General features: G+C 46.1%; 1 protein-coding gene across 1 annotated transcript; it reads right to left on the bottom strand.

The window, feature by feature from the left end:
- Positions 1-27,618, bottom strand: LOC136571732 (CMP-N-acetylneuraminate-beta-galactosamide-alpha-2,3-sialyltransferase 4-like). Its single transcript, XM_066572366.1, has 10 exons — positions 27,519-27,618; positions 22,020-22,095; positions 20,768-20,842; positions 20,133-20,230; positions 18,270-18,333; positions 16,987-17,082; positions 5,033-5,222; positions 1,662-1,799; positions 1,444-1,587; positions 1-87 (listed from the first exon to the last, which is right to left on the bottom strand). Exons 1-10 carry the CDS (start codon positions 27,616-27,618, stop codon positions 1-3), a joined length of 1,068 nt encoding a protein of 355 aa, XP_066428463.1.

Below are 27,618 nucleotides of genomic sequence, written 5' to 3' on the forward strand. Positions count from 1 at the left end.
TCAAAAATAAGTTAGATTGTGAATGACGTTGTGTTGGATAAGGTTTTTGATTGCAATGGCTTCAAGGGGAATCTTATGTCCTGATGTCTGGTAAAATATATAAAAGGACAAATTACATGACAGCACATTCACCATTCAATAACCTCTAAAATACTGCCCCGTTATATACACAAGAATATAACTACTATAATACTGCCTCATATGTACAAGAATATAACTACTATAATACTGCCACGTTATATACAAGAATATATCTACTATAATACTGCCCCTATGTACAAGAATATAACTACTATAATACTGCCCCTATGTACAAGAATATAACTACTATAATACTGCCCCCTATGTACAAGAATATAACTACTATAATACTGCTCCCTATGTACAAGAATATAACTACTGTAATACTGCCCCGTTATATACAAGAATATAACTACTATAATACTGCCCCCTATGTACAAGAGTATAACTTCTATAATACTGCCCCTGATGTACAAGAATATAACTACTATAATACTGTCCTCCTATGTACAAGAATATAATTACTATAATACTGCTCCCTATGTACAAGAATATAACTACTATAATACTGCTCCCTATGTACAAGAATATAACTACTATAATACTGCTCCCTATGTACAAGAATATAACTACTATAATACTGCTCCCTATGTACAAGAATATAACTACTGTAATACTGCCCCGATGTATAGGAATATAACTACTATAATGCTGCTCCTATGTACAAGAATATAACTACTATAATACTGCCTCCTATGTACAAGAATATACCTACTATAGTACTGCCCCCTGTGTACAAGAATATACCTACTATAGTACTGCCCCCTGTGTACAAGAATATAACTACTATAGTACTGCCCCCTGTGTACAAGAATATAACTACTATAATACTACCTCCCATGTACAAGAATATAACTACTATAATACTGTCCCCTATGTACAAGAATATAACTACTATAATACTGTCCCCCTATGTACAAGTATATAACTACTATAATACTGCTCCTATATACAAGAATATAACTACTATAATACTACGTCCCATGTACAAGAATATAACTACTATAATACTGCCTCCTATGTACAAGAATATAGCTACTATAATAGTGCCCTCTATGTACAAGAATATAACTACTATAATACTGTCTCTTATGTACAAGAATATAACTACTATAATACTGCCTCCTATGTACAAGAATATAACTACTATAATACTGTCCCCTATGTACAAGAATATAACTACTATAATACAGCTCCTATGGAGAATACTACAGAGTATAATGGATTGGAGAACTATATTTCACACTGTTTGATGTGCTGTAGAGGGATATGATGGGGGATCTTCATTGTTACCTGAAAGGATGCTCTTATTGAGTTATCTGTGAGATTAGTATTCATAATAAAATGGTATTGCACACTCACTTCCATAAACTTTAAGGTCCCTTTGTCATAGTAGTGGATTGGCTGTCTTTTTTTGCTTGGTGATGGATATCCAAATCCTGCTATGTGTACCTGGTCACAAAAGTGAATGGCAAAGGAGATGGCTATCATGCCAGTGGTGGGTTTCTGGAATCATAGAAGACTGGTGAGCACTCCTCACTGCAGGAAGCTTTCTATACATCCATCTGTCAGCCACTTACTGTCCATGTCTTCTTGGGTTTTCTGTAGTCTAGGAGTGCTGTGGCTGCAAACATCATGAAATATGGGTTCAAGATTCGGATGTTCTCATGCCTCACGTTCCAGATCAATGGTGGCTTTTTCCAAAAACCTTTTATAATCTGCAAGAACAAAAGATCTGAACCTGCAACACCAAAAGATCTGAACCTGCAACACATAGAAATATCAACAACTTCATAAAACACAGCATGGGAATACCACCCAGGGCCTCCAGCATTTCAATAACCCTTTCCCATACACCTACAACTTGCTCTAAACTTCCTCACTAGTGGGTTGTCCCCTTCATTGCATTAGCTGTGGTATTATTTGGGCACGGTGCAGCACAGCTAGCTGTATACTTGGACTATTATTATATAGTTGCAATGAAAAGCGTTCTGATGTGTTTCAAGCTGTCATGTTGCTCTCGTCTGAGATTTGTGCATTGCAAGATGCACAGAACTGGCACAAAAACAGAACGCATTATTTACAATGGGCCTATTTGCACAGGAAATTTTTCTCTTGCAGCTATGCAACAAGACAGAAAATCCACAGCATGTCCGATTTTCATGCGAGTCTCACACGAGAATAATAAATGCAAATGTGCAGTGTCCCACAGAATACGGACATGGTGTCTAAGTTTTGTGTGATGCAATTCTCACCTTAGAATCTTGGGTTTGATTCGCTATTGGCAGTGTTAATACAGCCTTCGGCCTTATTCACATGACCATATTTATGCAGGTATTTAGCTGCATGAGAAAAAAAATTGACCGAAAATCGCAACCATCGGAAGCTTTGGATTCCAATGTATTCATTCAGATAAACGCTTTTTACACCCTGGGAGAAAAAAAAACGAAAAAAAAAACAAAAACATACGCGGCCATTTTTGGACGCCGATTTTACACCCAAGTTAAAAGATAGGTCTTACCCTTTTCTTTTGCTCTTACCCTTTTCTTTTGCTAGGATACGCAGGAAGCTCCCATAGACTTCAATGGAAGCAGAAAAAAGGGAGAGAAGGGAGTCACCCGGCGTACAATGCTGGGAAAAGAACACAGCTGGCCCGATATAAGCATTATTGCTAATTCCGAACATTTTACAGCGATCGATGGCACTTCTACGTATATTTTTACGTATATTTTTGCCAATACGCAGCAGCGGCCCGTGTGAATGGCTGAAAATATGTAGCAAAAGTTCAGGACTCGATCGCAGCAAATTATTCATTCATGCGATAGTACCGTGCATAGGGAAGAATGTAAAAACGCATACGGTCATGTGAGGCAGGCTGTAGCCATAGCAAACAGTACTCACACACTCAGTTTAAATTACCCACGTGACCAATTAAAAGGCTCAGAAAGACTTGTGACTAAGCAAAATGGTTGCCAAAAACAATAATAAATAAAAATCACATTAATAATCCAAGATCAGGTCAGACGACCTACTTAAAACAGAAATCCAAAAGCTCTCTATTGAGTATTTTACAGTGATCATCACCTCCCCTTACAGGACCCCGGCCGATCTACTATTGATGACCTATCCTGATGATAGGTCATAAAGGTGTTTTCCAGGAAAAACTATTGTAGTATTATACATACTTAGTGTTGCAGTTGATATGATGTTATAACAGTTGCCAGTAACACAAGTGGGAAATTTATTGCAAACTGTTACATGCAACATATACACCTTGAATGGCTGCACTGATGAAAACCAAAGCAGGAAAAGCAGGTGGTAAAAGTGTGGGGACAACATCTGTCCAAGGGTGGGAGCATCTGTGCTTATTTTTATGGTTTTGAGTATATTGGAGCCAACTCTTCTTGTGATGTCACTCACTGAGTGGCTGTGATTGGCTCATCGAGCGCCGGCTGTGATTGGCTGCTGGCGCTCGAATAAAGCCAATCACAGCGCTCACTTTGCTGAAGGCGGGGTATTCAAAGCCCCTTCAACAGCAGAAGCTGAGATGGCAGACGGGGAGGACTCTGCAGTTTGCTGCAGCGCCGCCAAAAAACCATCAGGATGCCGCAGACCAGCTGAGAACTAATTGGGGGGGGAGGGGCTTGTTAGCTAGGTCTTATTTTAGGAGGAGGACTTATATTTCAAGCCTCCCCCTAAAACCTGGTAGGTCTTACTATCTGGGTAGGACCTACTTTCAGGGAAACACGGTAGCTAGTTGCCTATTGGCTGTATGTCACACCTCCACTGATTGGTGGGTGGGTCCAGAGTGGGAAACATTAGTATAGATCTCTATGTAGAGGGGGAGGAGAAAAGAAAAGTGTGGGAAGAGAGAGGAAGTGAAGGAGGAGGAGGTATGGAGTCGTGAGGAAAGACTGCAGCGAGTCGGAGGAGGTGTGTCAGAAGTGGAGCCGAGCATGAAGTGATTCAGCAAGCCTTCCTTGGGTAGTGAGGTGCTTTCTGCTCCCTTGTTCTGCCAGAAGTGAAGAGAAAAGAGTTGGAGGTCATCATTCCACTAAAACAGGGAATCAAACTACCCAGTGAATTCACAGCCAGGATTAGTTCAGAGACCATTACAACTCTCATCCATCACCTGCATCTTACACTTCTAGTAAGTCCATCAGATAGTTAAAGCTGTGGGGAATCATTACTGAGTAACCTCTAGAGAAATAGAGAGAGCATTGAAGAAAAGTGTTTAGTTGCAATTCTACTGTTTTCACCATGTTGATTAACAGCATCATTTTCGGCTCTGCTAAACCCTTGTAACGCTGCAAATCTAAGTGTATTACAACTGTTCATTTTAAAACTTAGTAAACTGGGAGCACACAGTTTTACTTAAGACAAGCTACTGGACTTGTGTCAAGCGATTTCACAATCGTTCAATTTAAGAGTTCAGATTGGAGTACTGGCATCACCGGTGACAAAATAGACTGTTCGGTTTAAACGTATTCTGATACGTTATTTGTGCCACTGTGCGACAACTGAGCAGAGCATCGTTTCCGTCATTGTCTGGAACGATTTCAGAACCACCCGTGACAACCATCTTGCAATCCCCATTGTCTCCCCCACTTTGGCACGCTCAGCTCAGCAGTTGCAAATGCAAGCATGAGGGTTGGGCAATAAGGTTGGTCTGCATGCACAATGTATCTGTGTAAATAAACTGCATACTTTAGTGCAACATTTCATGCTCCCTTCCTCTACAGCTTAGCCATAACAGGAGGTAGTCAATTCTCCTGATGTGCCCAATCAGAAGGTCAATAAAGATGGTGCCATGTATGAGTATATACTTTGGTGCTACTCCCTTAATTCATGTAGTATCCAGCCAGCACCCATATAGCAGGTCAGCAATAGGGCCTTATCTAGTCACAGTTGTGTAATAAACCTTACAGGGTTCTCTGATATGATAACGTACCCTCTTCTCATCCTTCAGGATGGTTATCAGCCATTTCAGGTCCAGACTCTTGAAGGGTACAAGCACCATTAGGGTCTCTGGATTATTATCCAAAATTAGGTTGAAGTGTGCAGATTCTGGGTAAAACAAGCGTAATGTGGTCTTACTGCCAACATCTTTCTCATATTTATGGACCGGAGCATTGTTCAACCTGTGGACAAATCATATAGTTCAGATGAGGAGGCAAAAAGAGATGATATACTCCTTGACAACAAAAAAAAACGCACTAAGAAGGAATTGCTGAAATCGGTTGAAACTTTATATGTGTAAATGTAAGGCTGCCTGCACACGGCCAGATCTGAATTGTGGAATCAGGAGCGGGCGTCCGCCTCCGGATTCCGCAGCAATACCTTCAATAGCATGCTATGGAAAAGCGTGTTTTTCCTGCCCACGAGTGGAAATCAATTGCTCTGTGTCTAGGCAGATTCCATGCGGACGGCTTTCATTACTGTATACTGTGGCTCATTTGCCTACAGATGTTGCAACTAGGCTTCTAGATCCTGCACACTTGTAGGCTGCCAAAGCTGGCATTCCAGCAGGTCTCATAAATGCCTGATCAGCGATAAATCTGCCAACCGGGCAGGCCAAGGAAGTGTGGCAACCTGGTTAAGGCATTCCTTAGACACCCTTCTGCTGTGCAGCCGAGCATTATTTTGCTGGAAAATGCCTGATGGAAGTCCTGCCATGGGAGGCAACACTTGTGGCTGCAGGCTTTCTGGCACATATTACTGAGCCGTTAGGGTCCCTCGTAGCACTACTAGGGGTTACTATCGTATGTGATGGCTCCCCAGGTCACCAGCAGTTGGGGCCATGTGTTGCTCCACAGCAAAGTTGGATTGACTAGATCTCCATGAGGCCTCTACTCGGACATGACAGTCATCAGCTCCCAAACAGAACCTGGATTTGTTGATAAAGAGAATACTGTTCCAATTTGTAGCAATCCAGCTTTCTCCTTCACGACATCACTGTAAACAAAGGCGACAGTGTTGCAGTGCTAATGGTAGGACATATAATGGAAGCGGGGACACCAAATTTCCTTCTGCTGAGCACCTGGAAATGATCCGGGCAGACAGAGAAAGGTATCACTGTTGGATCCGCTCAGCAGATAAAACAGTTCACTCTACTCGTGGTCTGTCTTGGCAGTCCGGAGTCTGTTTGTCAAGTGTGCATCCCTCACATAACCATTACTTCCAACAACTTATAACAGCTTTGGTCAGAGCCACCTATAGGGCAGGCAATTTGTCAAAATGACTATCCTGCTTCTTTTATTCCAATGATGGCTCTCAGAGTCTGCTAACTGAGCAAAATGCCTTCAAGTACATTGTAGAGGCATGTCTAGTAGACCGGGGTCTCCCAACAAGAACCACACTACTGAAAAGTAGGCTCAGAGCATTTTTATAGGGCTACATGGGAAGCACTTTTACTGCCTTTAGGGGCAAGACTAAGTCTAATCAGACCATATCACTTATATACAGATTCAACTAATTTTATTTTGATTGTGATATCACAGTGCAGAAAGTTTTTTATCTTAATCCATAAAGGAAAAAAAACTATTGGCCACTCACCTTCATTCACAGTAAACAGGCAGCTGTTCGTAGATGTACGACTGCCTGTTTACACAGGCCAATGCAGCAGATCAAGAATGGTTTTTAGGTCGGTTTTTTTAGGTCGTCATGAAAGATCCAATCAGTGATTTATGGCTGCTCATTCGATCATTGCATATGTTTACACACCTAAGGGCTCCTTAACAATTGCAATTGTGATATAGCTGTGTTTTTTTAACGCGAATGTCAATAGGACTTTCTAATGTTAAAAACGCATCACACAAAAAAAATTGCAAGCCTTTTAACGCATTGTTAAAAATGCAGCGATATCGCAATTGCAAGTGCGTAGGAGCCCTAAGAATTATCATGCAAACCACTCAAACTAATGAGCAGTTTGCAGGATAATTGTGCCACATAAATAAGGCAAGCTAAAGAGAAACCCTTCTGCATCTGCCTGAGAGATAACTGCATGCAGAGTTTTGCAAGAATTCAACATTTTTGTCAGCGAGTGTAATTAATATAAATGGGATGAGTCACATGATCTCCTTTTGACATAGAATGTAAGATAAAACAAAGGTTTGAATCCTCTTGGAAATTGTAAATTTTGAATTTGTAATTCTGCAGTGGCAAATAGAGATGAGCGAGCATACTCGGTAAGGCGGCGCGGGGCAGTGAGGGGGAGCGGGGAGGAGAGTAACTGAGATACCTCTCTCTCTCCCTCCCAATCCCCTCTACAACCCCCCGCTCAACCCCACGGCCCCCCTGAATCTTCAGGGATGAGCCAGCAGGTACTCGAAAAAGGCGATGCTCTCTCGAGTATATTGCCTTACCGAGTATGGTCGCTCATCTCTAGTGGCCAATCTTTCCATAGCCTTCAGTCGAACAGCAACACCATTATTTTTGAATTGTAACATTAGAATCAACTTTCTGAGGAGAGAGAGGGCTCATCATTGTACTCAGAAGCAATAGATCTACAACATAACATATACAGTGGGTATAAAAGGTCGACACATCTCTGTTAAAATGACAGGTTTTCGGCAGGTTAAAAAAAACTGAGCAAGATGAGTCATGTCAGATATATTTCCATCATTATGTGCCCAGATATCTGTACAATTCCATTGAAAAACAAACAAACTGAAATCTTGTCGGGTGGAAAATTTATAAAAGAAAACTAAAAATATTGTAGTTGCATAAATATCCACGTCCTAAAACTAATACTTTGTTGATGCACCCTTTGACTTTATTACGGCATTCAGTCTTTTTGGGTAGGTGTCGATCAGCATGGTACATCTTGACTGGGTAATCTTTGCCCACTCTTCCTTGCAGAAGCGCTCCAAATCTGTCAGATTGCGAGGGCATCTTGTGTGTAGCGCCCTCTTCAGGTCAACCCACAGATTTTCAATGGGATTCAGGTCTGGGCTCTGGCTGGGTCATTCCAAAACTGTGATCTTCTGGTTAGGTCATTCCGTGGTTGATTTGGAGGTATGCATTGGGTCATTGTCATGATGAAAGGTAAGATTCCTCTTCGTCTTCAGCTTTTTAGCAGAGGCCTTCAGGTTTTGTGCCAAAATGGACTAATATTTAGAACGGTTCATAATTCCCTCCACCTTTACTAAAGCTCCAGTTCCAGCGGCAGAACAGCCCCAAAGCATAATGCTGCCTCCACCATCTTTGCTGGGGGTATGGTGTTCTCTTGATGATGCGCAGTGTTGGCTTTGTGCCAAACATAACTTTTGGAATTATGGCCAAAAGGTTCAACCCTGGTCTCATCAGACCATAACATGTTCTCCACATACTTCTGGGAGACTTGATGTAGGTTTTGGCAAAACATATCTGGGCTTGGATGTTTGTCCTGTTAGAAAAAGGCTTCCATCTTACCCCCTACTCCACAGTCCGTATAATCAATTCTGACAGTAGCATTAAAATCTCCCGGTTCGAGGCTCCCGTAAGGCCCCCGCTACAGGAGCAATTAAAGCATCGCAAGTTGTTGTCCCTTCTGGAGACTGAAAAACAAGTCAACGTCAAAACAAAAAGTCTTACTAAATATGTAAAAAAAATGTAAAAATCAAAGTAACACATTATGTACCCAGCACTTTGAACATTGTCCGAAAAATTAAAAAATGAAGAACGCCAGAAATGCGCTTTTTTGTTCACCCTGTAAAAATGCAATAAAAAGCGAACAAAAAGTCATATGTATTCCAAAATGGTACCAATGCAAACTACAGGATGCCCTGCAAAAAATGAGCCCTCTTACAATTATGTTGACAGAAAAATAAAGTTATTGCACGCAGAAGCTGGCAGCAAAAAATAATTGTAAAACATGAAAGGTCTTTGAAAAAAAGAAAAAAAAAAAAACTATATAAGGGCGCCCACCCACTGGCGATTTTTTTTCCTTTGCGTTTTGCGTTTTTTCTCAAGAGCAATTAGTATTGAATGTGCTCCTGTCCACTGGCGTTTTTTTTTCCGGTCCGTTGCAATTTTTAACATAGGAACTGTCAGTTGCATATGTGTCCATATTTTTCTCTTAATGCACCCATGAATGTCAATGGAATTAACGGAAAAGCCGCGAAAATGCCGTGGAAAACGCTGCGTTTTTCACGCGCGAAAATCGCAAACGCCAGTGGGTGGGCGCCCTAAGTTTGGTATCATAGGAATTGTACTGACCCATAGAATAAAGTTATCATGTCATTTTTGTTGCAGTTTGTGGGCCGTAGAAACAAGATGCACCAAAACATGGTGGAAGGTGTTTTTTTTTTTTTTTTCATTTTACTCCACTTAGAATTTTTTTTAAAGTTTTTCAGTACATTCATTATGTGGTACATTAAATAGCACCATTGAAAAATACAACTCCTCCTGCAAAAAACAAGCCCTCATACAGCGACGTCGATTGATAAATAAAGGAGTTACGATTTCTGGTCTTTTCATTAATTTTTGAGGGACGTCAGTTCTTGGTAAGGTCACTGTTGTGCCAAATTTAATCCACTTCTTGATGCCGTCTTCACTGTGTTCCATGGGAATGTTTTTTTGTTTTGGCCCTCTTCTCCTGACTGATACCCTTCAGCATTCAGATCCCTTTGATGTGCTGTAAGCTCTTTACAGGCTAACTAAGAACATGTCAGGAAAATCCTCCTAGAAGAGCTGAACTTTATATGGGGGAGATCAGAATCCCTGTATATAATGGCAGCGGAGTGCTGACTACTAGTTATCATGAGTTTAAATGTGATTGGCCAATTCTGAACCAACCACACCCCCAAATATAAGAGGGTGCTAACAGTTATGCAGCTGCATTATTTCAGTTTTGTTATTTTTATATGTTTTTCCAACCTAGATGATTTCAGTTTGTTTTTAAAGGATTTGTACCGATAACGGGTCACATTGAAGGCGGAAAGAATTCTGAAATGATTCATCTTTTTAAACATGAAAAAAACCTGATGATATTTCAACAGGGGTGGGTAGACTTTTTATATCTACTGTAGATGAGCATCAGAGTGACATCCCTTGAATAATCATCACCCTCATACACAACAACATACTTCCGGAATCCTTGTAGTTTTGTTAGTCATCTCTACCTTAAATATATTTGACAACTTAATTACAGTTCCTGAGGAAGCTCTTGTCTAATGTTTGAGGTTACTTCATTCAGTGACAAGTTCTTTCACAGTCTTGGCAAATACCCCCAGCTATTGTCTCTCTAAACAGATTACATTAGGTGAAGTTTATGTAACAAAGGCTTTCAGAGTCAGTGATACTTTATATATCAAAAGCAGACTGTTATTTATTAACAGTCTAACATCCTGAAACCTGTCAGTAAACCTGATTAACGAAAATAGTAATTCGTTACTTCTAGATTAAAGAAGGGGGGGAAGGGGGGTTAGTGATGACTAGAGATGAGCGAGCACCAAAATGCTCGGGACGAAATTATCGCGATGCTCGAGGGTTCGTTTCGAGTAACGAACCCCATTGAAGTCAATGGGCGACCCAAGCATTTTTGTATATGACCTATGCTCCGCTAAGGATTTCATTTGTGAAAATCTGGGCAATTCAAGAAAGTGATAGGAACGACACAGCAACAGATAGGGCAGGCGAGGGGCTACATGTTGTGCTGCATCTCAAGTTCCCAGGTCCCACTATTAAGCCACAATAGCGGCAAGAGTGCCCCCCCCCCCCCAACAACTTTTACTTCTGAAAAGCCCTCATTAGCAATGCATACCTTAGCTAAGCACCACACTACCTCCAACAAAGCACAATCACTGCCTGCATGACACTCCGCTGCCACTTCTCCTGGGTTACATGCTGCCCACCCCCCCCCCCCCCACCCCCGCACGGCACAGTGTCCGCAGCACACACCAAAGTGTCCCTGCGCAGCCTTCAGCTGCACTCATGCCACACCACTCTCATGTCTATTTATAAGTGCGTCTGCCATGAGGAGGAACCGCAGGCACACACTGCAAAGGGTTGGCACGGTTAGGCAGCGACCCTCTTTAAAAGGGGCGGGGTGATAGCCCACAATGCTGTACAGAAGCAATGAGAAATATAATCCTGTGCCACCGCCATCAGGAGCTGCACACGTGGGCATAGCAATGGGGAACCTATGTGCCACACACTATTCATTCTGTCAAGGTGTCTGCATGCCCCAGTCAGACCGCGGTTTTTTATAAATAGTCACAGGCAGGTACAACTCCGCAATGGGAATTCCGTGTGCACCCACAGCATGGGTAGCTCCCTGGAACCCACCGGCTGTACATAAATGTATCCCATTGCAGTGCCCATCACAGCTGAGGTAACGTCCGATTAAATGCAGGTGGGCTTCGGCCCACACTGCATGTCCCAGTCAGACTGGGGTTCTTTAGAAGTGGACACATGCAGTTACAACTCCCTGTGGACCCACAGCATGGGTGGGTGCCAGGAAGCCACTGGCAGTAAATAAATATATCCCATTGCATTGCCCATCCCAGCTGAGGTAATGTCATGTTAAATGCAGGTGGGCTTCGGCCCACACTGCATGCCCCAGTCAGACTGGGGTTCTTTAGAAGTAGACACATGCAGTTACAACTCCCTGTGGACCGACAGCATGGGTGGCTCCCTGGAACCCACCGGCGGTACATAAATATATCCCATTGCAGTGCCCAGCACAGCTGATGTAACGTCAGCTTTAATGCAGGTGGGCAAAAAATTAATTGGATTACACTGTAGGCGAGGGCCCCAAAAAATTGGTGTACCAACAGTACTAATGTACGTCAGAAAAATTGCCCATGCCCAACCAAGAGGGCAGGTGAAACCCATTAATCGCTTTGGTTAATGTGGCTTAATTTGTAACTGCAGCCCAGTTAAAATAAAAATTGGTTCAGGTGAAAGTTTCAACGCTTTAATGAGCATTGAAACGTATAAAAATTGTTTACAAAAATTATATGACTGAGCCTTGTGGGCCTAAGAAAAATTGCCCGTTCGGCGTGATTATGTGAGGTTTCAGGAGGAGGAGCAGGAGGAGGATGAATATTATACACAGATTGATGAAGCTAAAAGGTCCACGTTTTTGATGGTGATAGAGAACAATGCTTCCATCCGCGGGTGCAGCCTACGTATTGTTTAGGTATCGCTGCTGTCCGCTGGTGGAGAAGAGAAGTCTGGTGAAATCCAGGCTTTGTTCATCTTGATGAGTGTAAGCCTGTCGGCACTGTCGGTTGACAGGCGGGTACGCTTATCTGTGATGATTCCCCCAGCCGCACTAAACACCCTCTCTGACAAGACGCTAGCCGCAGGACAAGCAAGCACCTCCAGGGCATACAGCGCGGGTTCAGGCCACGTGTCCAGCTTCGACACCCAGTAGTCGTAGGGGGCAGAGGCGTCAGGGAGGACGGTCGTGCGATCGGCTACGTACTCCCTCACCATCCTTTTACAGTGCTCCCGCCGACTCAGCCTTGACTGGGGAGCGGTGACACAGTCTTGCTGGGGAGCCAGAAAGCTGTCAAAGGCCTTAGAGAGTGTTCCCCTGCCTGTGCTGTACATGCTGCCTGATCTCTGCGCCTCCCCTGCTACCTGGCCCTCGGAACTGCGCCTTCGGCCACTAGCGCTGTCGGATGGGAATTTTACCATCAGTTTGTCCGCCAGGGTCCTGTGCTATAGCATCACTCTCGAACCCCTTTCCTCTTCGGGTATGAGAGTAGAAAGGTTCTCCTTATACCCACACTCCTCGTGGGTCAAGCATTGTGTACACCCAGTAATCCGTAGTGGCCAGAATGCGTGTAATGCGAGGGTCACGAGAAAGGCATCCTAACATGAAGTCCGCCATGTGTGCCAGGGTACCTGTACGCAACATATGGCTGTCCTCACTAGGAAGATCACTTTCAGGATCCTCCTCCTCCTCCTCAGGCCATACACGCTGAAAGGATGACAGGCAAGCAGCATGGGTACCCTCAGCAGTGGGCCAAGCTGTCTCTTCCCCCTCCTCCTCATCCTCCTCATGCTCCTCCTCAACGCGCTGAGATATAGACAGGAGGGTGCTCTGACTATCCAGCGACATACTGTCTTCCCCCGCCTCGGTTTCCGAGCCAAAGCGTCTGCCTTTATGCTTTGCAGGGAACTTCTCAAGAGGCATAGCAGAGGAATGGTGACGCTAATGATTGCAGCATCGCCGCTCACCATCTGGGTAGACTCCTCAAAGTTTCCAAGGACCATGCAGATGTCTGCCAACCAGGGCCACTCTTCTGTAAAGAATTGAGGAGGCTGACTTCCACTGCGCCGCCCATGTTGGAGTTGGTATTCCACTATAGCTCTACGCTGCTCATAGAGCCTGGCCAACATGTGGAGCGTAGAGTTCCACAGTGTGGGCACGTCGCACAGCAGTCGGTGCACTGGCAGATGAAACCGATGTTGCAGGGTGCGCAGGGTGGCAGCGTCCGTGTGGGACTTGCGGAAATGTGCGCAGAGCCGGCGCACCTTTCCGAGCAGGTCTGACAAGCGTGGGTAGCTTTTCAGAAAGCGCTGAACCACCAAATTAAAGACGTGGGCCAGGCATGGCACGTGCGTGAGGCTGCCGAGCTGCAGAGCCGCCACCAGGTTATGGCCGTTGTCACACACGACCATGCCCGGTTGGAGGCTCATTAGCGCAAGCCAGCGGTCGGTCTGCTCTGTCAGACCCTGCAGCAGTTCGTGGGCCGTGTGCCTCTTCTCTCCTAAGCTGAGTAGTTTCAGCATGGCCTGCTGACGCTTGCCCACCGCTGTGCTGCCACACCACACGACACCGACTGCTGGCGACGTGCTGCTGCTGACACATCTTGATTGCGAGACAGAGGTTGCGTAGGAGGAGGAGGAGGGTGGTTTAGTGGAGGAAGCATACACCGCCGCAGATACCAGCACCAAGCTGGGGCCCGCAATTCTGGGGGTGGGTAGGACGTGAGCGGTCCCAGGCTCTGACTCTGTCCCAGCCTCCACTAAATTCACCCAATGTGCCATCAGGGAGATATAGTGGCCCTGCCCGCCTGTGCTTGTCCACGTGTCCGTTGTTAAGTGGACCTTGGCAGTAACCGCGTTGGTGAGGGCACGTACAATGTTGCAGGAGACGTGGTCGTGCAGGGCTGGGACGGCACATCGGGAAAAGTAGTGGCGACTGGGAACTGAGTAGCGCGGGGCCGCCGCCGCCATCATACCTTTGAAAGCCTCCGTTTCCACAACCCCATACGGCAGCATCTCCAGGCTGATAAATTTGGCTATGTGCACGTTTAACGCTTGAGCATGCGGGTGCGTGGCGGCGTACTTGCGCTAGCGACGGCTGGACGGTGTGCTGAGAGACATTGGTGGATGGGGCCGAGGACAGCGGAGGTGAGGGTGTGGGTGCAGGCCAGGAGACGGTAGTGCCTGTGTCCTGAGAGGGGGGTTCGATCTCAGTGGCAGGTTGGGGCACAGGGGGAGAGGCAGCGGTGCAAACCGGAGGCGGCGAACGGCCTTCGTCCCACCTTGTGGGGTGCTTGGCCATCATATGTCTGCGCATGCTGGTGGTGGTGGCTCCCCGGCTGATCTTGGCGCGACAAAGGTTGCACACCACTGTTCGTCGGTAGTCTGCACTCTCAGTGAAAAACTGCCAGACCTTTGAGCACCTCGGCCTCTGCAGGGTGGCATGGCGCGAGGGGGCGCTTTGGGAAACAGTTGGTGGATTATTCGGTCTGGCCCTGCCTCTACCCCTGGCCACCGCACTGCCTCTTCCAACCTGCCCTGCTGCTGCACTTGCCTCCCCCTCTGAAGACCTGTCCTCAGTAGGCGTAGCAAACCAGGTGGGGTCAGTCACCTCATCGTCCTGCTGCTCTTCCTCCGAATCCTCTGTGCGCTCCTCCCTCGGACTTACTCCTCCTCACCCACTGAAAGCTCTTGAGACAGTTGCCGGAAGTCCCCAGCCTCATCCCCCGGACCCCGGGAACTTTCCAAAGGTTGGGCATCGGTCACGACAAACTCCTCCGGTGGGAGAGGAACCATTGCTGGCCATTCTGGGCAGGGGCCCGGGAACAGTTCCTGGGAGTCTGCCTGCTCCTCAGAATGTGTCATTGTAATGGAGTGAGGAGGCTGGGAGGAAGGAGGAGCAGCAGCCAGAGGATTCAGAGTTGCAGCAGTGGACGGCGCAGAACTGTGGGTGGACGATAGATTGCTGGATGCACTTTCTGCCATCCACGACAGGACCTGCTCACACTGCTCATTTTCTAATAAAGGTCTACCGCGTGGACCCATTAATTGTGAGATGAATATGGGGACGCCAGAAACGTGCCTCTCTCCTAATCCCGCAGCAGTCGGCTGCGATACACCTGGATCAGGAGCTCGGCCTGTGCCCACACCCTGACTTGGGCCTCCACGTCCTCGCCCGTGTCCACGTCCTCTAGGCCTACCCCTACCCCTCAGCATGCTGTATTACCAGTAGTGCAGAAACAGAACGCTGTAATTAAATGTGCCGCTTATTGGCCTGTGGTTGCAGGCTGACTTCCCTTACGGAACGCACAGCAGAGCCAGGAAACAATTTTGTGCACGCCTGTAGTGAGACGTAGGTGCGTATGACTGAGCTAGTGGAATTCACAGCGCAGAAGCAGTCAAGTGGCCAAAGGCCAGTAGTAGGCCTTAAGTATTTTGCTTCTATTTTTTTTAAATGCTGAGCTGATACAGCAGACAGATACTGTAGGCAGCGTATAATATTATGTATACTGTTTCCCTCTGGCGGGATGACGGCGATCATGTAACAGAGACAGCAGATCCAGGAAACAATTTTGCGCAAGCCTGCTCTAACGCTTAGCTGCGTATTAATTAGGACTACTACCCCCAGCAGATAAATACTGTAGGCAGCGTATAATATTATGTATACGGTTTCCCTCTGGCGGGATAACAGCGATCATGTAACAGAGACAGCAGATCCAGGAAACAATTTTGCGCAAGCCTGCTGTAACGCTTAGCTGCGTATTAATTAGGACTACAACCCCCAGCAGATAGATACTGTAGGCAGCGTATAATATTATGTATACGGTTTCCCTCTGGCGGGATAACAGCGATCATGTAACAGAGACAGCAGATCCAGGAAACAATTTTGCGCAAGTCTGCTGTAACGCTTAGCTGCGTATTAATTAGGACTACAACCCCCAGCAGATAGATACTGTAGGCAGCGTATAATATTAAGTATACTGTTTCCCTCTGGTGGGATGACGACGATCAATTTTTTGGAAAAAGCCCACTGCGTATATAGCCTGAATATCTCTTTCCCTGCCTCACCAGTACTGGCCCTATACTCTGTACAATGACTGCAGACTGAGGACGCAATGCTCTGCACGGCCGATATACAAAAAAAAAAAATTGTGCAACACTGCAAAAAGCAGCCTCCACACTACTGCACACGGTTGGGGTTCTTGAAGCCTAAAATCACTCCTAACACTCTCCCTATAGCAGCTCCAGCATCAGCAGCACTTTCCCTGAGCTATGTCAGAATGCATCTGTGGCGAGCCGCGGGAGGGGCCGATTTATATACTCGGGTGACACCTGATCTCGCCAGCCACTCACTGCAGGGGGGTGGTATAGGGCTTGAACGTCGCAGGGGGAAGTTGTAATGCCTTCCCTGTCTTTCTATTGGCCAGAAAAGCGCGCTAATGTCTCAGAGATGAAAGTGAAAGTAACTCGAACATCGCGTGGTACTCGTCTCTAGTAACGAGCATCTCGAACACACTAATACTCGAACGAGTATCAAGCTCGGACGAGTACGTTCGCTCATCTCTAGTGATGACCATACAGAACTAAAATTGAGCTTGAGCCCCCTCTCCCCATTACCAGACCCTAATTTCACTTCCTCCTTGGTTAATAATTGCATGAAAACAGCAAGTCAGAGGAGTCTTCATATAAGTATTAGCTCACCGCATGACCACGTCATATTTATCGATGATCTCACCCAAGGAACTATTTTTCATGCGGTATCCATTCCCGACTACCACACAGCGACGACACGGCAGTCTGAATACATACAGAAATGTAAGAGAAAATAGACATGAATGTGGATTATCACATCGAATTGGAATTGCCTACTATAAGTCTGGCATCAGTGTGTGCGCCCTCTGATGGCCACTGTAAGGCCGTGTTCACAGGGGGCGGATTTGCCATGGATTTTGTGTGTATTCTCTACCCAGAAAATCCACAGCATTTACATTAGCAGCAATGTGGATGGGATTTTCAAAATCTTGTCTGCACGCAATGGGAAAAAAATTATAATAAGTATATATTTGAACTAAATCAGAATGGAATGGGCCATCAGTGTGGAATTTAAATAGCATCTCAATTTTTGCAGCAGATTTGGTGCAGACAATGTTTGGATTTCTGCCATAGACTTCAATTGCAAGGCCAAAATCTGCAACAGTAGTTGCAGATTTGGAGAGCAGTTTTCAACAGCAGATTAAAAAGAATGCGCAGATAATCTGCGCAAAATCCACAGTAAATCCACATCAGTAGTTGTGGATTTTTTGAAGCAGATTTTAACCATGAAAACGCTGCAGGTTTTTCACAAGGAAAATCCGCTGAAAATTCTTGACTAGAGATGAGCGAACCTACTCGTCCATGCCCCTTTTCCTCCCTAACACCGCGATTTTCGAGTACTTCCGTACTCGGGCGAAAAGATTCGGCGGGCGCCGTGGGTGAGTGGGGGGTTGCGAGAGAGAGAGGGCTCCCCCCTGCTCCCCGCTGCTACCCCCCGCTCCGCCACACCTCCCCCCACCCCCCGAATCTTTTCACCCGAGTACGGAAGTACTCGAAAATCGCGGTGCTCGATCGAGTAATTACTCGAAACGAGTATATTCGCTCATCTCTATTCACGACAAATCTGCCCCATGTAGACATATTCTAAAGACCCTCTAGAGGCCGAATCAATGCATCTAAATATATTGTGACTATGTATACATAAATAGCACATTTCTGGGTTCTGCAGAATAACCGATAATAACCCGACTGTATTTCCTGTAAGCAGTTCAGAGTCAATTCTCAGAGTGATCAGTAGAGGGCAGACCAGACTAGACAATATGCAGCACCAGGCTGTACTGTAGTACAGTATGTTCACTCAATACAAGGTTTAACTGTAGATGCGCTTATTTCTTATTACTTGCGCCAATGTATTTTGCAGCACTGTATAGGGAGAAAGCATTGTTCTTTACCTGTCAATCTCCAGGGGCAGGTCATAATGATTAGTGAGCGCCAGTGCCTGCATGATCAGCTCCTCTGAATAAAGGAATAAGAAATTCAATATACCCAAATCGTTACCAGATCAGCTTAGTATTTAGTGATATAAAGACCTACAACCTTATATGGTTAGTGCTTTAGCAGTTTTTAGATTTTTTTTTTCCATCCTCGTCTTTCAAAAGCCATAACTTTAATCTTCCCATCAACATAGCCGTAGAAGGGTTTGTTTTTTTGCAGGATAGAATTTTATTTTTTAATGGTACTAATTAATGCACCACAGAATGTATTGGAAAACTTTTACAAATTCTGAAGTGGGGTGGAATGGGAAAAAAAATGCAATTATGCCTTTTTTTTGAGGGGAGGGGAGAGAAGCGGACAGTAAAAATGACATGTTAACTTGATTATGCTGATACTAGGTTTATAGATGTTTTAGTGCTTTACTACTTTCAAAAAATAAAAAACACATTGTTATATTCAGTGTACTTTATGTTTCCATCGGTGGGGCAGTGTGAAGGCTACCGTAGTTTTTTTGCAGGATGAGCTGTCAAACAGCTGTGATCATAAGGGGTTACAGAGGTTTTCCAAGTTAACTTTAGTTTTATCAGCAGACAATCCTGAAAAAAAAATAAAAGAACATGTAGTTTGCTCATTTAGGAGGGGAGCGCCCACCAACTTTTGCAAGGTGCTAGACCGGTGTGCTGTTGGACCTGATCAGAGGCTGGATAAATTGTAAAGAGGGGGCTTGTGGAGGAGGCTGCCAGCAAAGGGAGTGAGTAGGAAGGTAGATTACATGAGCAGTACCTGCAGATTTCAGCTGTATATTACAAAATAGTTGTTTTTCTTTTATCCACCTCTCAAAATGCAATAAAAAAGTCATCAAAAAGTTGAATTTACTCAAAATGGTATGAATGAAAACTGCTAGTTCTCAGACAGCTTCGTCAATAGAAAAATACAAATGTCATGGTCTTTGAAGTCTTTGAGTGCAGCACAGAAACTAATTGTTTTCTATGCAGAAATATATAAACGGACAAATGTAGAAAACCATGAACAATGCTGTAACCGTGACAGCCCGTAGAGTAAGCTTATCATGTCATTTTTAGCACACAATGATTGCTGTAAGAACAAAGACCAAAATACAATGCTAGGCTTGCCATCTACCCCCTCAAAGCAAAGTTAGAAACTAAATAATACACTACATTTACCCTATGTTGCCATTAAAAAATTACAACTTTTTCAGTTAAAAAAAAATAAAAAAACTAGACCTCAACTTATATAGTGATGGAAAAATGAAGAAGTCATGGCTCTCGAAATGCAGAGAAGAAAGATGAAAATCATCATTAATCATGGTGGTTAAGTAATAATCTAGGTCATGTCATTAACAGGGTTATGCACTTGAGAACTATTGATGGCCAATACTCAGGACAGGCATTCAATAGTAGATCGGCTGGGTCCGTCTACTGGACCCCGACTGATCGTTCATCAGATCAGTATGCTTGTACACCAAGTTGATTTCTGCTGGAAGCAGACAGCTCGCTTCCCACTGCAGTGGCCAGGCTTGGTACGGTACTAAAGGGCAAGTTCCCATTCATTTCAATGGGAACTAGGCCTGCAATACCAAGCCAGGCCACTGCAGTGAGAACGGAGCTGTCTACTTTCTACAGAAATCAGCTTAGTACACAAGCACAGTGGCAAAGGGAACAGCTAATCTGACAGACTCCCGCGAATCTACTATTGACGACCCATCCTGAGGATAGGCCATCAACAGTCTACAACTGAATAACCTCTTTAGGGTTAAAGAGATGTGATAGGAGAATTTATTTATAAACCCAGCAACTTACCATTTTTATTGGTACCAAACGGCAAACTATACAAGGAAAAATTCTGTGCCCAGAAATAATCGCTGAGCTGCAGGAAGATGCTGTGATTTCTGGAGTATCTGAAATCAACCAGAAGAATTCAGATTGGGAAGATTCTGGTAACATCAGTAGTCACCCCTGGGCAAAATAGGTGTAAGGCCCACCTACCTTATTACGGATAGCATACCCAAATAAGTCACATTATGTATCCTAATACATTATTATACAGAACCTAATACCATAGCTGGTGCCAAGAGTGAAGTTCACACCAACCAACAGCGAGGGCTGTGGAGTCATGAAGTCATAGCCAGTTTTGGGTGGAGTTGGAAATAATCAATTTATGAATACATGAATTTATGAAATAGTCAGAGTGTGGAAAAATAGAGAAGTTGAAAAATTTGCTCATCAACTTCACAGTCCTGCCACCAAGGAGGAAATTTAGAGTGGGTTCAAGAATGATGGAGGCCCCAAGATATTTGCCCCTGTAGCCCATGCTGTAACCCAGCTCAGCAGCCAACAATATATGGGCAAAGTATTTCTTGCCAAGACAGAAATGTCTTCCCATGGAAGACTGTAAAGCCAATGCTACGATGGATGTCGGTACTGTAACTACTCACTTGGGGATTATGGCGGACGCTTTGGCAGCAGCATCTCCTGGTGTGCACTCACCTCGGATGTGCTCATATGATGGGCTGCAGGGAGAGAAGACAATGGAAATCCAAAGAGTAAAGAAGACCTTTATGCAGCATTATTCTATTAGATCTGTATTTGTGTATTCTGCTTTAATTACTGTGAGAATGGGGTAAATTAAATAAAATAGAAAATACAGCAAAATTATTTTAGCCTGGTTACATAACTGCAAAATAATCTGCAATCTCACCACAACCCGTGAATATTGGATCACCAGGTAATTATATTACTTTTATATTTAATGATATCAGAAACAGGGGGCTGCAACATGCCATCACCATCATGATAAAGGGGCCGCTTGTCAATAGTAACAGATGGAATATCTGTGACTAGAGCATAAAGTCCCTTTTACACACAACGATTATCTTTTGAGCAATAATAGTTGTGTGTAAATGTGTGCCCATCTTGCACTTTTTGTGCATCGCTGACTTTAGGTAAGCATGAAATCCATCGTCCCTGATAAGAGGGACCACACACCGAATTCTCCACAAGCAATGCTGATAACATTCTTTAACAGCTGCTGTCCTGCTGGAGAACAATAGCGATGTATTTAGAGAACAGACCACCCGCTGTTCTCTAAATACAGGCTAATGAAGTAATAAAGGGCTGATTAGCCAATTTGTAGCTATGAAAAATGATCACTCAAAACTGTCAGTTTCTGACGAATTTTGAGTGATCATCTGTGTGTGTAAATGCAGCTTTAGGGTCCATTAAGATGAGCTGATTTATTTTTAATAGAGATGAGCGAGCCTATTTAGTAAGGCAGTTACTCAAGTGAGCATCGCTCTTCTCGAGTAACTGCTTAGTGATCCGAGCAGACTCAGGTGGGCTGCGGAGGGCGGGGGGAAGCAGAGCGGAACAGGAGGAAGAGTGAGAGAGATCTCTCCCTCTCTCTTCCCCCCACTCCGCTCCCCCTGCTCTTCTCGAGTAACTGCTTAGTGATTCGAGCAGGCTCGGGTGGGCTGCCGGGGGCAGGGGGAGCGGAGCGGAGAGGGAGGAAGAGTGAGAGAGATCTCTCTCTCTTCCCCCCGCTCACCCCCGCAGCCCACCCGAGCCTGCTCGGATCACTAAGCAGTTACTCGAGAAGAGCAATGCTTGCTCAAGTAACTGCCTTACCGAGTAGGCTCGCTCATCTCTAATATTTAATAATCAGGTTTGAAAGAAAAAAAAACACTTTACCTTAAGGTGTAATAATTTGTGGTTGCATATGATGCAATTAGGATAAATATGACCACAGCAGCAAAAAACTCCAAACCTGCAAAGAAAAGCACAGCATGTTAGTCACAGTGTAGTGGCCCAGAGTAATGGGTCACCTGATCATGCTTCTTATATGTGTCTGCAAGAGAGTCTTTTCAGGCATTTGGTCAGAGTGAGTCTGAGAGAGCAGTTGGAGAATGGAAGAGGCCAAGCGATGTCCTGGGAGTTTACCTGGGACTACTACCCCCAGCAGTCCTTCCCACTAAGCCAAGGAGAGGAGATCACCGAGCAGTGCTGAGCGGCGGCTGGAAAGAATGAGCGTTGCCAGGTTGAGAGTTGAGAGTGGAGAAGAGTTTGTTATTTCTCCAGGAGTGGAGCTGCACAGATAACTTGGACTGTGGGCCCAATAGTCATCCTAGGTTCTGCCTCCCTGTCTCACTACCCACTTTGCTTGCACCAGTGATGTTGTATGGCCTATTTATTGTTGGACTGTTTGAAGTTGACTTTTCCAAGTAAAGTAACATTGCCAACCATTCCTGGCTTTGTTTTCAACTATACTCTGTGTGTGTGGACTCTCATTTCATCATCCAGCTTCACCGCAGAGGAAGGAGCGGTGGCGTCATGTGAGATCAAACTAAGTTCTCCATCAACCCTTGATTTGTTCTACTCCTGACGTCTCCCCCTAGCGGTGGCCGGGACGGGATGGTAGAGCCACTGTGACGAGTGACATCTTTATCCCCGCCATCTCCTCGAGGAGTTGCCCGCTCCTCAGCCGCTGCAACTGCATGAAGATGTGTGGTTTACACACATAGTATCATACATAATATGCGATGCTGTCTGCTGAACTGCTGTATCAAACCTGACAGGCTTAGGGTGGTCTCACATCTACGCTGGGGATTCTGCCTTCCTGCTGTGTTTGGGAAGCAGGAAAGGTGAATCTCTGTAGCTGAATCGTTCAGTCTCTGCACAGACCCCCCTGATTATAACAGGGTCCGCCCGCATTCCGCTCAGCTGCTCAACCTTTGGATGGAAGAAAAAGTGCTGCATGCAGGGATTTTTCTTCTGGTATGTTCAGTCGGATCTGCGTCAGAACCTCTGGCCGAGGTTCCGATGGAGATGTGAAGCAACACTTACACACGGGAGCTCAGCAGACTGTACCACACTGGATAGAATTAGATACAGCAGCTCTATCTTCCTGGGTGAAGTGATTTTGAAAATGTGGAACATCACAGTATAGGGCAGTGATTCCCAACTGGGGTGCCGCGGCTCTCTGGCTGGAAATCACATCAGTATTATTGTATCTTGTCGCCACCAGGAAGTCCTAGTGGAGACAAGATTGACAGGAGGGTGACGCCACCTGATGCTGATTGGCCACAAGCTTTTTGCTCATCATCAGGCTCACAGGTCCTGGCAGTCAGTCAGAAACTTGTGTGCCTGGGTGTCGGGGAAAGCAGCGGCGGCGTTAAGAGAGGTGCAGCTGCTACAGGAGCCAGGTGAGCAGTACAACACACTGGCCTCGCTTCCAGCAACAGTCCTGTCCCACCTCCACTCCCCGCTGTCACACGGCATTTTACTGCGGCTACAGCCACTACCAGTCGTCTCCCAACTCCGCGTCCCCCTTTCACTCTCCCCTGTACTGGGGCCGCTGCCGCTGGCTGTCCTGTCCCACCTGCGGTCCCCACTGTAACTCAGGCCGTCTCCCCTGTACTGTCCCCGCTCCCGTCGGCTGTGTTCTTCCCTTTAGCAGCCCCACTGTCCGTGTCCACGTGTGCTGCCGCTGGGCCAGCTGTCACTGTCCCTGTGTCCTCTGCAGTGGGGCCGCAATAGGGTTCGCTATTACTACAGGGGCCGCAATAGGGTTCGCTATTACTACAGGGGTATCCTATTACTGCCGGGGCCGCGATAGGGGGTCACCTATTACTGCCGGGGCCGCGATAGGGGGTCACCTATTACTGCCGGGGCCGCGATAGGGGGTCACCTATTACTGCCGGGGCCGCGATAGGGGGTCACCTATTACTGCCGGGGCCGCAATAGGGGGTCACCTATTACTGCCGGGGCCGCAATAGGGGGTCACCTATTACTGCCGGGGCCGCAATAGGGGGTCACCTATTACTGCCGGGGCCGCAATAGGGGGTCACCTATTACTGCCGGGGCCGCAATAGGGGGTCACCTATTACTGCCGGGGCCGCAATAGGGGGTCACCTATTACTGCCGGGGCCGCAATAGGGGGTCACCTATTACTGCCGGGGCCGCAATAGGGGGTCACCTATTACTGCCGGGGCCGCAATAGGGGGTCACCTATTACTGCCGGGGCCGCAATAGGGGGTCACCTATTACTGCCGGGGCCGCAATAGGGGGTCACCTATTACTGCCGGGGCCGCAATAGGGGGTCACCTATTACTGCCGGGGCCGCAATAGGGGGTCACCTATTACTGCCGGGGCCGCAATAGGGGGTCACCTATTACTGCCGGGGCCGCAATAGGGGGTCACCTATTACTGCCGGGGCCGCAATAGTTATTACAGAGGCCACTGTGGGGGTCACCATTACTACCGGGGCCACCAATATAGAGGGTCGCCATTACTACCGGGGCCACCAATATAGAGGGTGGTGGTGCTTTTGCTAGTGGGGCCACCAATATGAGGGGTCACTATTACTACTGGGGCCACCAACATGTGGGGGGGGGGTGACACTATTGCTGCAAGGGGCGGATTAGTTGTGGAATCCATAGTAGCTGCAGCAGCAAAGTGGATGCAATTTTGAAAATCATCCACACAGTGAGGAAACAATCTGCACAAAACCCGTGTGGATATTGACATGTGCTGCAGGATATAATTCCCCAGCGTGTTAATTTTAAATATAATGTATATCAATGGCCCACCAGCGCTCATCCATTTGTGTTTTTTCCAACAGCCCTGTCCTTTTTTGAATGATGGAGGTAAAAAACATATATGTCGTAATAAGCAACACCCTAGCCATACCCCTGACCACACCCCTTTTGGTAGGGGTGCCGCGCCGTAAAAAAAAAAAAAAAATTCCCAGGGATGCCCCAAGGCTGAAAAGGTTGCGAAACACTGGTCTAAGAATATGGTGCTGTGCTGAAGAAGGAGGAAGGACAGAGAAGGGACTGCATTTCTGGGCATGGGGTTAACGAGAAAGTGCTCGTCCCTAAACAAACTTGAGTGTGTCACACTAGAGGCGTAACTAGGAGCCCTTGGACTCTAATGCAAAATCTGTAACAGGGCCCCCTATCTACCATGTGCATATAGCAGGGGGGCCTTTGGGCCCCCTAAGGTTCCTGGGCCCGGTAGCGATTGCTACCTCTACACCCCTATATTTACACCCCTGGGTCAGACCCCTCCCTGCATCCTCGGTCCAGCTCTGGAGCCGACACTTTACCCTGCGACCTCGGCTCAGTCCTAGAGCAAAGGTAATGCAGGAGGTGTTAGTAGTGATTGGAGACCATTGGAAGCACTTTGTTCTTGTTGAATGAAGGGAGACTTTAACGCCCGCTGCACACAACCAGGTCGGATTCCGGATGCAGGACCCACACCAGAATCCGACCCTGTGCCCAGCTGGTGACCCTGTGTACCTGTCATTTGTTTTCTCTTTCTGTGCTGTGTATGGTCCGGACAGCTCACTGTCAGACATGCCCAGTACAGATTTTCCTGTGCCATCACTAGGCAATGATGCGGAAACCGCGACCTGTCGGCAATGTTAATTGTAAACGGGCCGTGGGTCAGACTGCTTCCGTTGACTGCAAGGGAAGTCATCCGTGCGGACAACACACTAAAATAGAGGATGCTGTGATATTTCCTTGGCGAATGGTAAATTGAAATTGATTTCCGCTTGTTTGCGGAAAAAAGCGCTTTTCCATAGCATGCTATGGGCAGTATTTGCTGTGGAATCCTGAGGCGGATGCCCACTCCGGGTTCCGAAATGCAAATCCAGCCGCGTGCAGGAGGCCTTAGAAATAGAAATCATCAGAACACAATTCAGCTGTTGTGTGAAGCTACAACCTTTAGGTTTTATAGACTGTTACATTGCAAGAAAGGACAAAAAAAAAAAAAACGCAGGCTGCTAAACATTGCCGCGATTTGCTATGTTTTGTAGTACATGTTTTCCTATGGAGCCTTCCTTTCTGTTGCATCGCATGAAAACACGTTTTTCGTGTGGTGCAAGTTTTCTCTTAGTGCTTCTTCGTCAAGGGTTCAAACTCCCCCCCCTCCAGAGAGCCACGGCACTCGAGAACCAATCAGAGCCATTCAATGGCTTTTTTAATGTAATATAGCTAGGGCTTATTTTTGGGTAGGGTTTATATTTTAAACCCCCTCCTGAAAATCATTGTAGGGCTTATTGTCAGGATAGGTCTTATTTTTGGGGAACACTGTATATTGTTCTGTCACTGAGCCCACAACCCTGTGGCTAAGTGATATGATAAAAGTAGTGGCAGAGCAGTCAAGGAGACCCTCGGAGGCACCAGGACAATATAAAAAATGCTGGTGCAACCCTGCAGACAATGCTTAGGCAGGGCATGCTTGGTAAGAAGTATCTTACTTTAGACCCATAGTGGTACACAAGGTACAGGCAAGAGCTGTTAGCTACAATATCTTGGGCACAACCTGATGTCCTGGAAGATTTGTGCACAGTCCTGCAGGTTCCCAACAAGACACTGTACATAGACCTGCAACTGTTCAAGAGACTCTACCATGTGTGAGAGCAACCACTTAACATATTGTAGTGCTTTAAGTGACTGCAACTATAAGGGTGCCTTTACACGGGCAGTTTTTTTTTAAAAACAAATGTGTGTCTGCTTTGGAAAGTGCTTCGTCGTGCCTTTTTTCACCCAAATCGAACAAATGATGGCTTCATATGGAAGCATAGGGGCAAAGAAAGCCGAAAGATAGAGCATGCCGCAATTTTTTGCTATTGCAGCATCGCAACGGAGAACACATCGCAGATGTAAATGAAACCATTGAAGGACATTGGTTTAATAAAACTGCTTTTTTACTCGCTCTCGCATAAAGCAAAAAACGCAGCATTTTAGCGTCCGTGCGAAGGCACCCTAAGGCTGGGTTCACACTTGGTGTATTCCTGTCGGAAATCTCGCGGTTTGGCCGCAGCAAAAACCGCGAGAGTTCCGCCGGGAGAACCGTCGCGGTTTAAGCCGCGGCGGCTTTGAAGCGGCCCGGCCGCTTGCTTTTCCGTTGCTTTTTCGTGACATAAACAAACAAAAAAACAAAAGTAAATAGACATGCTGCTTCTTTTGAAACCACGGCTGCGGCGGCCGCAGCTTCGACCGGACTTACCGCAGCGGATTAGCCGTCCCGTGTGGCTGGCTAATCCCGAGATTAGCGGCCGCGGGCGAATCTGCTGCGGCAGAACCGTGGCAAATCCGCCCTGTGTGAACCTAGGCTTAGGCTGAATGCACAGGGGTGGAAATAGACTTTGTCGTCAGTATGATGTCTTCTCTTTAGACTCACCATAGTTTCCCATTAAGGATTTCATGGTGCCGGTCACCGGTTGAACTTTCTCATTGATGAAGAGATAACGTACAATCATCCGCAGACCTAGATGAGACAT

The sequence above is a fragment of the Eleutherodactylus coqui genome, chromosome 6 (assembly GCF_035609145.1).
Source record: "Eleutherodactylus coqui strain aEleCoq1 chromosome 6, aEleCoq1.hap1, whole genome shotgun sequence".
Lineage (NCBI taxonomy): Eukaryota > Metazoa > Chordata > Amphibia > Anura > Eleutherodactylidae > Eleutherodactylus > Eleutherodactylus coqui.

What these genes read in the sequence shown, in the direction of transcription:
- LOC136571732 (XM_066572366.1), bottom strand. Translation starts at nt 27,618, where the DNA reads ATGTCTCATCTAGGTCTGCGGATGATTGTACGTTATCTCTTCATCAAT. An exon ending in CTGCCCCTGGAGATTGACAG is followed by an intron (nt 17,083 to 18,269) that starts GTAAAGAACAAT and finishes GTATGTATTCAG; the next exon opens with ACTGCCGTGTCGTCGCTGTG. An exon ending in GGACCTTAAAGTTTATGGAA is followed by an intron (nt 88 to 1,443) that starts GTGAGTGTGCAA and finishes ATATTTTACCAG; the next exon opens with ACATCAGGACATAAGATTCC.